At 48.9% G+C, this 15709-nt stretch overlaps 1 protein-coding gene across 1 annotated transcript in view; it reads right to left on the bottom strand.

Moving 5' to 3' along the window:
- Positions 1-9679: 9679 nt before the first annotated feature.
- The window catches only part of LOC101627596 (class I histocompatibility antigen, Gogo-OKO alpha chain-like), a 72420-nt gene continuing 66390 nt past the window's right edge, over positions 9680-15709 (bottom strand). The window contains exons 7-8 of the mRNA XM_012734713.1: positions 9837-9869; positions 9680-9702 (exon numbers count right to left, since the gene is read on the bottom strand). Coding sequence (XP_012590167.1) covers positions 9680-9702; positions 9837-9869 — 56 coding nt within the window. The remainder of the gene's footprint in view (positions 9703-9836; positions 9870-15709) is intronic.

Genomic DNA, 15709 nt, shown 5'->3' with positions numbered 1-15709 from the left:
TAAAGAAGACACAGACAATTGCAAGTAGTGACATTGAAGCAGTAATCAGAACCCTCCCCATAAACAAAAGCCCAGGAACAGATAGTTTCACACATGAATTCTACCAAACTCTTATCCTACACAAACTCTTTCAAAAAACTGAGAAGGAAGGAGTACTTCCAAATACGTCATATGAAACCATTATCACCCTAATACCAAAACCAAACAAAGACAACACACAAAAAAGAACTACAGACCAATCAGTCTAATGAACACTGATACAAGAATCCTCAATAAAATCTCAGCCAATAGAATCCAACAATGCATCAAAAAGATAATTCACCGTGACCAAGTGAGATTTATTCCAAGATGGCTCAGTATCTGAAAATCAATGAATGTAGGCCAACACATCAACAACAACAACAAAATAAAAATCATGTGATCATAACAATAGATGCTGAGAAAGCACTGGACAAAATCCAACATTTGCTGACGATGAAGGCCTTGAAATGCGCACTGTTGTTAAGCTAGTCAGAGCTATGCTCTGCAATTGCATTTGTAAACACATAGGTGAGAACCCACCAACTGAGACATGTAGGTGCCCCCACCCTTGCACTATTTCAAAGCTAATAAGTGATATGTGAAAGTACTAAGTGACATGTTATAGAGAATTTAAGATTAATTTTTTATATCAATACTACACTTCCGTGAAACTAAGTTTTAATTTGTTCTATGTGCCTGAGGAGAAAAAAGCATCTGTGACTGTAATCAGCTTTTTGGTAGTTTGTTTATTTTATTTTATTTTATTTTTTTTAAAAGATTTATTTATTTATGCATACAGAACTGGGGTACAGGTGCAGGGACTGTGAGAGGATTCACCAGAGACAGAGTGGGGAGCAGAACAGACTGATTGACTAAGTGCGCTGCTGAGGGGAGCAGCGGGTGGATTAGGAGAGGGCTGTGGAGCCATGTGGGTCACCTCCAAGGGGGATCCAGCTGGTGCTGCCGTGGCAGTGGATAGCTTCATAGTGTTGTGCTTTAACTGGGTCCACCACCAGGGAGGACCCAATACTAGAGATCCAATACTCTAAAGGTGAGAGAGAGAGCAAACAGAGGAGAGAGGAAGGGAGGGAGATGTCTTACCCAGTCAGTAACACTGAGTCTATCCAGAGAAATATTTTACACTTAGAATCTTCATCACTCTGGGTAATAAAGTACCGTTTTAAGCAAACTGCAAATGTTTCTTAAGCCTGTGATAAAACTACCCTGATAATCAACATTCTAAGATACTAAAACAAATCAGGCCATTTGGGTATATTAAAACATGATGGAAAGCACTCTCATAGAAAAAAATAGAATATATATAAATTAATAGGAATTTCTAAAATACATGGCTTCTTAAAGCCTAATAGATGCTGGTATAATATTATTGACCAATTCTAATTATTCTAAAATATGTACATCAAAAAACAGGGGGATGTGGCTACATTCTGATCATCACCAAGAGAGGGGAGGCCAGGTGCAGCTGTGAGCAGCTTCTCCTTCCCCAGCTCCAGGTATCTGCGCAGCCCCTCCACGCACGCCCCCTCCAGGTAGCTCCATCTGCCTCGCACCTGCGCCTGGAGATCTGGGTAGTTTGTCCGCTGAGGTCCAGGAGCGCAGGTCCCGGCTCAGGGCGATGTAATCGGCGCCGTCATAGGCGAACTGACTGTACCCGCGGAGGAGGCGCGGGTCGGGCCCCAGCTCGCAGCCAGACATCACTGAAAGGAGTGAGACCCTGTCCTCACCCCGCGTCGGCCCTGCGGTCCTCTGGAGCACCCCCGACCTCCCGAGGTGGTATAAACCGAAACTGAAATGAAACCAGGTGAATGTTTCACGGGCTCTTTCCGGGTCGAGGGTCTCCTAGTCTGGGGTGACGCTCGGACCCGGAGACTTGGGGGCACCCTGGGGATGGGGTTCCTAGCTTGATCCTGGTCAGAGTAACTCACGGGTTTTGCTCTGGTTGTAGTAGCCTCGAGGTTGTCCAGGCTCCCCCTGAATGCCTGTGCGGTGCTTCCCGAGCCCAGTACCCCGGCCCCTCCTGCTCCCCCAGGGCGCCAGCGGTTCCGCCGCTCTGACCCACCCCTTCGCTGTGGAACCAAACTGCTTGTCGTCCACGTAGCCCACGGAGGTGACACGGGGCTCCCAGAGGCCATGCAGGGACATTTCGGTGTAGACGCACTTCAGGGAGTGGAGAACCAGGGGGGAGAGGGGTGAGACTGGGCTGACCCTCCTCCAGCTCAGGTTCCAAAGAAATTGAGCTAGAGAGAAGAAAGGGAATGGGGTGCTATTGAGATTGAAAAGGGGCAGCAGGACAAGGAGTCTGAGACCTAGGGAGACTAGAAGATGGGTGGCATGTTGGGAGGGTCAGAAAGGAGACTGGGCAGAGCTGGGCTGAGGAGGGCTACAGAAAGGTCTGCAGTGGCTGAGACAGCCTTTCCTGGGGTCCTGCGCCCCAACTGAGCAGTCCCCTAGCCCCTTTCTCTCTCCACCTGACACTCACCAGCCCAAGTCTCAGTCAAGGCCAGGGCCCCCAAGAGCAACATCAAGAGGGCAGGGGTCCTGGAGAGAATGAACCCTCCGGGAAGACTCAGCTTTTGGTAACTGGAGCCTCCCAGATGCTGACTGGTTATTCTAGAGGCCCTCCAGGCCCAGGAGTAGAACAGGGTGAGTCACCAGCATGGAGACTTGACCACCGTGTTCTGGTAGTCAGAAGTGAAAATAAGGGGAGATAGGAAATCCTCCCCACTTCCAGGCTAAGGGGCTGGGTCACAATTCTCAAACATTTTCATTTCAGAATCTTTGCAGTTTTACAAATTAGCAAGGACCAAAAGCATACCTTTGTTTATGTGGGGTATAGCTACCATTATTTACCACAGAAGGAATAAAACTGCTTTAAAAGATGCTACTGTTTCATTAGAATCTTAATAGCTCACTGCACGTTAAGTGGATGTTAAGAAAAATAAGTTTCAGAAAATACTCAGGATATTGAGAAGAGTGGATTTTTAACATATATTATTGTAAAAACATCAAAAACAAGCTCCTCTCATCCAAGCTCTCTAAACATGTCTTTCCAACGCAGAATCAGTGTGGAATGGAGACTAAAAGGGGATAATAGTGGGAGGGACACAACCATGAGTCAGGATGAATTTATTGGTGTGGGCTCACTGAGCAGAGATTCTCCATTTAACCTTGCCACTTGGGGAGTTAGAAAGACTACCCAGCGTTAAGTCAGTGAAGGATGAAAATCATATGATTATCATAAATGGTGCAGAAAAGGGATCTGATACAATTCAATATCTGCTTCTGACAAAAAGTTCAACAAGGCCCTCCCTGGTGGCGCAGCGGGTTAAAGCACTGCACTAAGAAGCTTAAGCCACTTCCACATGAGTTCGATCCCTGCCTGCCCCGGAGGAGATCCACATGGCAAGGCAGACCTCTCCTGCCGGCCCGCTGCTCCCCTCAGCAGTGTACTTCGTCAATCTGCCTGTTCTGCTCCCCACTCTGTTTCTGGTGAATCCTCTCACCCTCCACATCTCTGGCCTGTACCCTAGTTCTGTATGAATAAGTAAATAAATCTTTAAAAAAAAAAAAAGTTCAACAAACCTGGTACAGTGGGAATATACCTCTCTGTGATAAAGGCCAGACATGACTAGCCCACCGCTAACATATTGCTGTGTGATGAAAAGTTAAGCTTTCCCTCTAAAATCAGGAACAATACAAATTGCCCACTCTCTCCATTTTTATTCAACTTAGTCTTGAAAGTGTTAGAGAATTAGTCAAGAAAAAAGAAAAAGGCATCCAAATCAGAAAGGAAGAAGTAAAACTGTCACCATTTGCAGATGGCATACTATATATATATATATGCCATCTGCAAATATATATATTATATATGAAACAGTAAGCATGTCCCCAAGCCATTAGAACCAATAAATGAATTCAGTAAAGATGCAGGATACAGAGTTAGAGGGCTGAAATTCTCAGATTCAGTGTCTGGGAGAGGGGCTGGCGTTGAGCTCAGTCACCAATGTCCAACGACTTAATCCAGCCTACCTACATAATAAAACTTCTTATAAGACTTTAAATCATCTAGTTGGCAGGGGGTGGGGATAGGGGAGGTGGGGGGAGCGACCAGCTGTAGAACCAGCTGTAGTACCTGCTCCAGTCGTACATGTGCGTTCAGACACATGTCGCAGAGCAGAGTGACGACAGATATTAACAACATATATTTGAAAGATACTCAGAAAGTAAATCTTAAATATTCTCATCACAAGAAGAAAATTGTACCTATATGTGCTGATGGGTGCTAAATAGACCTATGGTGGAGATCATGTTGTAATACATACAGATGTCAATTCATAATTTTGTACTAATACTATGTTGCATGTGAGTGACATCTCAATTAAAAAGTATTTTCTGTAAAACAAACAAAAAAACCCCATAAAATATGACTTAAATCATGGGGTTCAGAGAGCTTCTGAATTGGAAGGAATGCACTCTAACATGGTGACAGGGGTGCTTGCACCTGGGATCCTTCCAGACCTCCCCTGTGCCCCACCATTTGCTCACTTAAGTGCAATATTTTCCTGAGGTCTGTGAACTGCTCTAACAAACACTTGAACTTCGGTGCCCCCTCAATTTGAGTCAAATTGAATGAGCGTGCAAGTGTGGACTGAGAGTATCCTCACTATGAGAAAGGGTTAATAAAGGAGCTTATTTTCAGTATCAAAAGTGAGGATGCCTGGGAGGAAGGGGAGCAGACTCAGCATCATGCCCTCTCCTGAGGTATCTGTATAACTTCTAAACCACTGCAAATTAGGCCTTGCTCCATGAAAACATCACCTTCCTTATTCTACAGCAAAGTATTTTTTAGAAGCCAGTGTTTGCTAATTTTCTAACATTATTAGGGAAGAGCTAGCTGGGTGCACTGTATACATTTAGCTGATCTTGATGAGCAGATGGATTATGTGTGAGAAATGTAAGAATTAGGTGATAAAATATATATTTAAAAATATATCTGTTGTGCAGATATCAGATGGTTTCACTCACTGTGGAATATAAAATAACCAAAACCAAACACAGGCAAAGTGTGTTTATAGTAAGGCTAAATCTTGAACCGAGTGAAAGAATACAGAGGTCACAGAGGGAGAAGGTGTGGGGGAGGCAGATGGGTGCGGGCACAGCTGGTCGGTGGACGGTGAGTGGAACGTGTGAACCTCTGAGAGAGCAAAAATATGACCTCCAAAATGAAACTAAATAAACCCAAATCATAAAATAAAATGCCTTTTGTGGACACACGGTTCTGGTCAGATATCCCATTGTCTATCCTTCCAGCAGCAACAGCAACACAGGGATTTGGAAATTATGGTGCTCTGGGTCCTCCAGGCGGCTCTGGGTCATTTCTCAGCCAGACTGGTCTGTTGAGGCTGCCTCTGGCCTCTGCGGTTTTTCTGTATTCAAGACTGCGGATTCCAGCTTATTTTGTTCCCTGAGGTGACATGAGGACCTGCTCTGTGGGATTCACAGCTACATGAAGCAAGCACAGCGTGGTGGGAGGGAGCCCCCAACTTGTGGGACCCGAAGCCAACTCCAGGTTGCTGGTCTCAGAATAGACTTGAATTTCAGGAACACAGTGGGGATCGGAGAACTGACTGGAACTTGGAACTTGCCATCCCACGAAGAGAAAGTGAGTCAGAGTTAGCAAGCGAACCCCTCCCTCATCTCATCCCAAGCAAAAAAGGAACAAAATGTAAGCATTTCTACATCGTGCCCTCGGTCTGCTTCCAGCTTCCCATGGTCCAGACTTTGAGCGACAACACATCTAAACAGGGCCGGCTGGAGAGAGGGTTTTGCTAGTTTGTTTGGCCCTTTATGGGAAACACATAAAAACTGGCGAGTGTTAGATATCCTCTTCCCTGAGACATTTCCATGTACACAGAAATATTAATACTGATCTAGAACAACAGTGCACCCACAGATAAGCCCTGCTCGCATCTTATGGACCTGGGGGTTCTGATCTTAATAAGAGACAGTCAGGGAGATGACATCTGCATGATCTTCCCAGCACCCCACAGTGACAATCTGTGAGAATAAACTGGAGAGACCAAGGGTGGCCCCAATATGTAGAATCAAGGGATTGAGGGAAGAATGTCTTTCACTTATTACTTGTTGTCCCAGACAAACGTGAGTGCCTGCCGCTTACCGGGGAAAGTTCTATCTCACGTCGTTGCTCCAAAGGTTGAGATTGTCGTTCTTGTACAGACCCTCACCTCCTGCACCTGAACTCTCTTCTACATTAGAAAATTCCACACATAAAGAACCTTGGGAAGAGGTGGAGAAAGAAACCTATTTCTCATTCTTGCATGTGGACACTGCTCAAGGCCCCACCAGCCAGTACAGAAGGCCCTGGACAAGGGTGGTATGATCGGCAGCGATAATGTCCAGCTGTCAGTGTCATCAGTGATGGAGCCAGAGCCGCAGGCCTACTGTGATCAGGGGGTGTCTGTGGTGTGATCAGTGACATCTGTGTCCAGCAGCTGGGGCAGCTCTTCCTTGGGAGACTCCCCAGGTGGACTGTTGTAGATGGTACATTCAGTTCCTGGATGTGTAACCTCAACCGTATCCTTTGCCCAATATAATATTAGACCTTAATATTATAGACCAGTTTTGGACTCCATTGTTTTTTTATTAAGTCAGTCTGAGAACGATTAAGACAGCAGACGTTCCGGGACTTCCCTTCTGCTGAACTGTGAGGCGCCTCCTAAATCTTCCACCTGACTATAATCACCTGTCATAATTGACAATAGAAGTTCTCCCTTCCTTTTCTTTCTGAGGAAGAACAATAAACAGTTTTCCACATTGGTGTAGCCTCCTCACCAGCCCCACCCCCACCCCAGGCACTGTCTGATCACTGACTGCTGTGACTCCACTTCTAGCCGGGCACTAGCATGACTTGGGGAACTTCTTGAAATACGCAGTCATCTCCAGACCCTCCAGCTCAGAGTATCCGGTCCAAACCAAAGGCTCACCTAATTAAAGAACTCTGCAGCTCAGCTGATGCACAGCCATGCAGGATGCCCGAAGCTGCCTTTGCTACCAAACGTGTGGCCAAGCCCAGCACATCAGCAGCAGAATCTCAGGCTCCAAGCTTTCTGATTTAACAAAGATCCCTGTGCACCTTAGAGTCTGGGACTCCCTGGTCCACCTGCCTCCTGGAAGGTGATGAGCCAGAAGGCGCAGTCACTCCTGGCGTGGGGGCTGATGGGATTGCTCAGAGCCGGGAGCCCGGTGGCCAGTCTTTGTTGCTTCCCCTTCTAGTCTTTTCGACAGTCATCGCTTCCATGGCACCTACATTCTTAAGGCTTTAAATGTCATTTAATGTTACCATCTTCCACCTCCCAAGGGCATCATCAGCCCAGACATTTCTCATTCAAGACACACCCCTGCACTGAGGGTCCCCTGCTGGAAAGATCTTCCTCAGACATCTTGTGATAATTTCTCAAGTTCTTCACATCTTTCCTCAAAGGTTACCTTCCCAGTGAAGCCACCTTTGCCACCCAACTGAAAACGGCCGCCTTCCCGCCCACCCCCACCCTCTGGATCACCTTCCTCTCTGTATTTTCCCCACCGCTTCATGTGGATGCTGTAATGTGACACGGATGTCACCTCCACTTTCCCCCAAGGTGCTGTTCACTCTCCCATCTCCCATCTCTCCCTCCCACACCTACTCTCCTGCACACCATGCTTATAAGTGTAAATATACCTCTTTTCAAAAAACAATGATCCTTTGCTTATGGGAACGATTTTCCAAGCAAATATAAACCTAAAGTAGAATCTGCTTTATAAACCATGAGTTTTGTGGGGAGCCAGGACTGGGGTTACCAAATCTAAGGGCAGAGAGAGGATGGTGAGTGGAGCAGAATACCAACTCCAGTTGAAGATGAAAATTATGGGATCTGTCCTCTGCTGATTCCAGAATGAGGTTCCTTTGAGAAGGTTGGGGAAAGACTGGAAAGTACTCAAACCCTAGAAAGAAGGTGAGCATCATTAGTGTGGGAATTCATTCCCCACACCACAGAGACGCCTATGCGCTAAGGCCACGTTAGGCCACGTAGGGACAGTGACAGACACTGTTGCTGTCAGAGATGAGAGAAACTCAGAGGATTGAATACAGAACTTGCACACAAAACAGGAATATCCTTAATCCTCTATGGAATCTAAGGGGAAAAAATCACAAATATCCAAAAGAGGGGCTGAGGCCCAAGTCTCACCTAAATCTAGCTGAACCGGTTACACCGAGCCTCCACCCACTCCCAGAGACTGGAAGGCCCAGGTGGTGTCTGAGTCCCTGTGGCCACAGGCCCTGCTGGGACAGGTGCCACTGAGGGACAGGGACATGAGAGCAGAGAGATGACCCCCGAGGAGTGGCCACGTCACAGCACACGATGCCCTGAGCACTGACTGGACACAGCCCTGTTCCCACCCCCCCCACCCCACCGTGGCCCTCACAGCCTCTCCTGCCCCCACCTGCACAGACTAGCATAGCAGTTCTGACTGGGCCTCTGTCTCCTAGTTATTTATTCTCAAATTGTAGTAATCTTTCTAATTAACCCTTCACTCCCATATGGCAAGGCAAGAAAAATAATTTTATATCTGGCCCTCCCTGGTGGCACAACAGGTTAAGGTGCAGCACTGCAAAGCTGATGCAAGTGTGATCCCGGCCCCGGAGTTGATCCACATGGTGCAGCAGACCTCTCCTGACCCACCCGCTGCTCCCCTCAGCAGTGTACTTCCTTAATCTGCCTGTTCTGCTCCACACTCTGTCTCTGGTGAAGCCTCTTACTACCCCTGCACCTCTGGCCCTGAACCTCACTACCCCTGCAGCTCTGTATGCATAAAAAAAAACTTAGAAATAATAATTTCATATCTGCATTATTATTATTTCCAACAGGGAAGTGGACACTATTCTGCAGGAAAACCCACAGTGCAGCAGGGATAGGGTCAGCCCTGCCGCTGCTGGAGCGGGACCATCCTCAGCGAGAGAGAGCACAGGTCAGGGGGGACGGGCCTAGGGGGCAGGGCTGGGCCAGGCTCCCCACTTGAGCACACTCAGTTAATAGAAACATAGAAAGTTCAGATGCCTTTTTAGCAGTAAAAACCAGGGGATCTTGAAAGCACAAAGTAGAGATGAGAAGAAACCCTGCATCAATCAGTCCCCACAAGGCAGCTGTCTCACACTGTGAAGGAAAATGGTCACAAAAGATTCAAAGAACGGCCCTCCCTGGTGGCGCAGCAGGTTAAAGTGCAGCACTGCAAGCTAGCTGCAGTTGCTTCAGTGCGAGTTTGATCCCCAGCCCCGGAGGTGACCACATGGCAGAGCAGACCTCTCCTGTCTTGCCTGCTGCTCCCCTCAACAGTGTACTTCATCAATCTGCCTGTTCTGCTCCCCACTCTGTCTCTGGTGGATCCTCTCACCACCCCTGAACCTCTGGCCTGCACCCCAGTTCTGTATGCATAAATAAATAAAATCTTTAAAAAAAAATCAAAGAACATATCAATATTGACTATCCCCCTCACAGGTCCCCATAACCTGGTCCCTACTCTCTGCCCCAGCCCCTCCCACACAGGCCTCAGGGTCTCACCTTTACGGCTGAGAGACACATCAGGGCTCTGGAAACTGGCTGCCTGGGGGAGAACAACACAGACCTGGTCAGAGCCCGAGAGAGGAGACCACAGGAGGGGCTGATGGGGTGACTCCCCCAGGGGCTCCATCTACACTGTCCCAGGGGCTCAGGGACCAAACCCTGATCCACACTCACCTGCAGCCTGAGTGTAGCTTCCTCCTTGTCCCCCTGTGGGAAGAGACAGCGTGTGAGACCAGGGAGGAGTCAGGTCAGAAGCCTAAAGGAATCCCCAAGTATGGGGCATACAGAAGTTTTCAGAACTGTGACTGATCAAGCAGGGCAGAAGTAGAAAATGTGAACAACTGAATTGGGAGGGGATTGGTCCAACTGCCTCCTGGATAGTCTATCCTTAGCAGGGAGTCAGGTCCTTATCACCAGAAATATCAGAGATCGATTTGTAATTCATTTTCATAAGTGCATTACAAAAGAGTGTTAGCAATTCGCTCTAGATAGGGCAACAGTGTGTAGATGGTGCTTCCCACTAATTTAGAGAGCAATTTGTACCTGGAACTTTAAAACGATAGTGGTAAGATAACCCCACCCCACCGTTCCCTTTTGTACTGAGCCTTTCTTCCTCCATATCACAAGTGCAGCCACCATAACTGCATTGAGTTTAGCTCCAAGGAGAACCAGGCCAGCAATGATGACCATGGAGGGGGCAGTAGACTGAGGAGGGGGCACTGGAAGGGAGAGGCAGGTAAGATCCTGACCCCCAGTTCTCATCCTGACCCGCTGAAGTTTCCCAGAAGGGCCCCTGATCCCGAGAGGAGCCTCTGTGCCCACGTCCCCTCCTCACCCCATCTCAGGACTCGGGGCTCCAGCAGCCCCACATGCTGCACATGGCACGTGTATCTCTGCTCCTCTCCAGAAGGCACCACCACAGCTGCCCACTTCTGGAAGGTTCCGTCCCCCCCAGGCCTGGTGTCCACCAGCTCCATGTCCTGGATCAGGTTCTCCCCATCTCGCTGACGGGTCAGGGTGATCTCCACAGGGTAGAAGCCCAGGACCCGGCACTTCAGGGTGACCTCATGGTCAGAGGTGGGGTGGTGGGTCATATGTATCTTTGGGGGATCTGAAGGAAAAGCATTAGAAAATTCACACTTTGGGTTTCCTCCACGGACACTGAGGCAGTCTCACATGACCATCCTCAGAATGGACATGGCATTGGTTTGGAGGAGGAAGCACAAAACCCAGAGCGCAGCCCTGTCTGGGGAATCTGGGATCATGGGGTGAGGGCCCAGGGTGGGAGGGTACAGGTCTCTAAGGAGGACACAGACTCTGCTCCTGACCTGGGCGGGGGTGAGTGACACAGAAAGGCAGAGTCAGGTCCAAAACTGTTCTCAGACCACTAATAATACCTGGAGAGAGAAACTCAAGGTTCCCAGGATGGCTGCCAGGTTAATACACCCAGTGAAGGGAGATTTCAGGGATGATCTTGCTAGATGTTTAGGGCAAAGAGAGCACTGCCTAAAAAAAATTAAATACCCAACAACACCCAGGCCCCCAGTACACTCATGCCAGAGGTGAAAACTCCCATGAATAGCTAAGAAATTCCCAGAGGGGAGAAAAGCAGTTTTCCCCTTTATCCCCCCCACCCCAAACCCTCCCCCCACACTCAGAGGCGGGATGACCTAGCACAAAGAGAGCAAGACACACCTGTAGTGGAAAATTTCTGGAAACTGGACAGTATCTGGATAATAAGGCAATTCCCCTATGCAGGAAAAGCAGCATCTGGGAAAACCTCAATGCTCTCCCACTCCCAGGGGGAAGGTGGGGCCTGCTGATACCAAGGCAACTCATGCCTACCTGTCCCCCTGCCCAGCCTGCTCCTGGGCCATAGGCCAATAGCCCAAGATCACCTGTGTGGTGCGCTGCAGGAAGGGAGGAGTGAGCAGCTACTGCACCCCACCTAGGGCAAAAGCCTCCCCTTCCCAATTCCCTGGCAGTGGTTTTTCCAAAGAACTCTACCCTCCCAGGGTAGAGTAACTTTTAATTCTGTCTCTAGATAAGCTTTGCTCTCACTTCTGCTAGAGCGACTGTAAGCTCTTCTCACACCATATTCAAAGACCAAGGAACCCCTAAATTCACAGACACCAAAACCTGACAACAGGTTCTCTTTTGGAGAGCCTGAACCCCTTAACAGTCCAGAAAAAGTAGGCCCCTTGGGAGGATATCTCTCTGGCACAGACTGTGAAGCCCAGGCAGGCTCCTCTTCCCCCACCAGAAAGCTGGCGCTGTTATGACTTACTCCGTTTTCCTCTTAGAGGGAAAGGACTGGAGGGCTCGAGGCCCCCTGGCCTTTCTTATTTGCACGTTGTAGCACCTCCTTCCCAAAATCCTGCTGTCTGCGCAGCCCCTCCGCACACGCCCCCTCCACCTCATAGTTCCTGAAGCGCTCTGCCTCCCCGGCCTCCTCCCACTTGCGCCGGGTGACCTGAGCTGCCGTGTCCGCCGAGGTCCAGGAGCGCAGGTCCTCCTGCATAGGCGTCTGGAGGGTGTGAGACCCTGTCCTCGCCAGGTCAGCCCCGCGGTCAACCCCCTGCATCCAGATCACCCTCCCTGAATAAAGTTAACTGAAAAGGAAAGCCGGTGACAGTCCTGCGGGTGGAGGGTCGGGGAGCATCCTACAGCTGGGGTATAGTCAGATCCGCAAGGTGAAGGGGATCTGGCATGTGAGGGAGCTGGCCCCGGCCCGCGTCGCTCTTCGGCTCTGCTTTGTAGTAGCCGCGCAGGGTGTCCAGACTCTCGGAAAGTCGGGGTGTTGTTCCTTTGGACCCGCGGCTCCTGCCCCGCCCAGGGCGCCCGCGGCTCCGCACTCTGACGGGATAGTCGCTGTCGAGCCACCCGAACTGCGTGTTGTCCACGTAGCCCACGGCGGTGACGCGGGGGTGCCCGAGGCCGGTCCGAGACTTAGCGGTGGAGAAATACCTCAGGGAGTTAGGGCCCTGGGGGCGGGAGGGAGACCCGGGCTGACCCTCCTCCCTGTACTTCCGGGTGCCAGGGAGCAGGAAGGCGTGAGGGGCGAGGCTCTTAGGATTTATAAGGGACCAGCCCAGGGTACCCAGAAGAGGGCAGGAAGCTGGGAGGGGCAGAAAGGATTGCGGACACAGCGGGGGGTCCAGTGGTGCCGAGGGGTTGGGTAGGAGGCAGTCTTTCCAGGGACCTTGCCCCCAGCCAGCTCTGGTTCCTCCTGAAACTCCCGCCAATAGCAAACGTGTCCCTCCCAACCCGCACTCACCTGCCCAGATCTCTGTCAGGGCCAGGGTCGCCAAGAGCAGCAGCAGGAGGGGTGGCAGCTTCATGACCCTAGTCTTAGGGGTCTGTGGAGAATATGGGGTCAGTGGAGACTGTATAGCTGGGGCGAGTTTACGCTTCTTGACTTCCCCAGAAAACCTCCAGGAAATGGGGAGTGAGAGCCCAGAGGAGCCACAAGAGTAGGGGCCGAGACTCCCCACCCTGCCCCCCCCCCCAGACTCCCCAGCCTGCCCCACCCCACCCCCATTGTGAGAAGAAGTGAAACTGCTGGGAGGCGAGAATGCCCCCAGACACTGCCTCAGGAGCTGAGACCCCAGAAGCAAATCCTGGCCCCTGGGACTTGGCCTGCCCTTCCTCTCCTGCTCCAAGACCTTGATCTCACTGTCTCCCTGAGTCTTGGGTCTTGGAGTCTCAAACATGTTGGTCAGATTCTCTGCAGTCTTACCAAGTAGCGAGGACCCCGAGTGTAATTATGTCATGTGGGTTGTAGCTACTAGTACTTACTACACTAGGAATAAAAAGGTTTCTCTTAATGCTGTTATTTTACTTAGACTAATGTCAATTACCTATTATATAAAAACAAAAAGAGTGTTTTTTTTTTAAAGATTTATTTATTTGCTCATACAGAACTGGGGTACAGGCCAGAGGCTCAGGGGCGAGAGGATTCACCAGAGACAGTGCGGGGAGCAGAACAGGCAGACTGACAAAGTACACTGCTGAGGTGAGCAGCGGGTGGGTCAGGAGAGGTCTGCCACGCCATGTGGACTCCTCCTCCTCGGGGCAGGCGGGAATCGAACTCATGCGGAAGTGGCTTTAGCTTCTCAGTGCTGTGCTTTAACCCGCTGCGCCACCAGGGAGGGCCGTGTTTTTTTTTTTTTTTTAAGATTTATTTATGCATACAGAATGGAGTGCAGGCCAGAGGTGCAGGGGCAGTGAGAGGATTCACCAGAGAAAAGTGGGGAGCAGAACAGGCAGATCAACAAAGCACAGGAGAGGTCTGCAGCCCTGTGGGTCACCTCCGGGGCTGGAATGGAACTCATGCTTGTTTTTGTCCCAACTTCTGTGACTGGCCTCAAGAAAGGAAGGTGGGAGGCAGAAAGGCTGAGCAAGCAGAGTTTATTGCTCCAGGAGTGTAGCTGAGACGGAGCCCCTAGGGTGGGGTCCGCAGCTACTGCCAACTCAATAAGGGGGAGGGTTTCTTATATAGATTCTAAACTCAGATTCCAAAGGGGGTGACACGCCGCTGTGTCTTTGATGTGAGGCCCAGTTCGCTGTCACCTTCAGCTAGTCCCATCCAGGATCTCAAGGTCAGTTTACTACCACTTTATCAAGCTTGGATGCAAGGCTCAAGTCTTTACCGCCCTAATTCAGTCCTTGTCAGCAAATCTTTGGTCACTCCCAACAATGCTGAGTGTCTTTAGCTTCTTAGTGCTGTGCTTTAATCCTCTGCTCCACCAGGGAGGGCCCAACAAGAAGTGTTTTTAACAAAAATATTTACTTCTGAAAATAGGTTATGAGTAGTGGATTTTTTTATATTTTATATCTTTCCAAGTATGTTTCTTGTCTGTTTAATTAGAAGATAGATTTTCATATTTTCTTCTGCATTCATTCTATTGTTTGTGATGAAGTCTATGAAAAAAATATATACAGCCTCACACACACATGCACAAGTAGTATTTAATAGCTTTTTAAGATAATTATGTATTTTCAACTTTGATACTAAATTAAAATCTGTTAAGTAGCAATTTCTCAAATGTTATCCCCAAGCCTGAAACAGTATCATTGAATGTTTCCTATTGCTACATTCCCAAAGACTCTGCTTGCATATTGAAATGATCTTATAGTACTGTATGAATTTTTTTTAAGCAATACATTATTTCACTAGGTTATATAGATCTTCACCATTAATTAATTACACTGGAATCAAATTTTCATATCTTTTTATTTTTACCACACATCCCAAAAGAAGAATTAGGACTGGGAGTTGTCAACTTTTTGATGTGACTCAATTTTTCATAATTTTAGCTTTCTCCAAGTGCTTACATTTTATCAAGGCAAAATTACTGTCAGTTGTCAGTTGATTTTCTTACAGGGATGGGCTCATAGTCACCTAAAGGAGTGTCTGCCAGTTAGTTAACCAAGCAGAAATAGCCATAGTTTTTGGTCATTGAGTCATTCAAGTTAAGATGGAATTTCCCCCAAAAGAGGCTAATTCAGCTCATACCCATATTTTCCTTGGGACACAGTACTCAGGAATGTGGCAGAGCGCTCCATGTGTACTTCCCATACAGGCAGAAAGGAAAGAGGTACAGGGGGTCAGTTAGGAACGGGAGCCCCAAGTCCATTTATTAGCCTGATTGAGAAATAGTTGCAGGCCAGGATGTGCCTCCCTCCCTCTCTCACCCTCCCCTGCAGATGCAGTTAAAAATGGCATGTTCAGAACAGCAGCAACACAATAGCACAGTAGCAAGGAACTAAAGCCGGTTTTGGAAAAGTAGGATGGGTAACTGGGTAGGAAAATTCAGTGGGCCTCATTATCCGGAGACCCCATGGGCCAGCTAGTTAGCAAGAAACATAATGTGGAGACACCCAATGGTGGAATCCCTACTCCTTGCCCACTGTACCCTATAAACACCTGCTCTCACCACCTCAGACTACCCACTTGGGACCCCACTCTGCTCAGAGAGCCTTCCTTCCCTTCTTCCTACCTATCAATAAATCTCTTGCTTTTCTGTAACTGTGCACATTGAATT

Source organism: Condylura cristata, unplaced genomic scaffold (genome assembly GCF_000260355.1).
Source record: "Condylura cristata isolate star-nosed mole 26May11 unplaced genomic scaffold, ConCri1.0 scaffold00067, whole genome shotgun sequence".
NCBI classification, from domain to species: Eukaryota; Metazoa; Chordata; class Mammalia; order Eulipotyphla; family Talpidae; genus Condylura; species Condylura cristata.
Note: the sequence above shows the minus strand (reverse complement) of the source record. Positions and strands in the feature narration are given on the sequence as shown.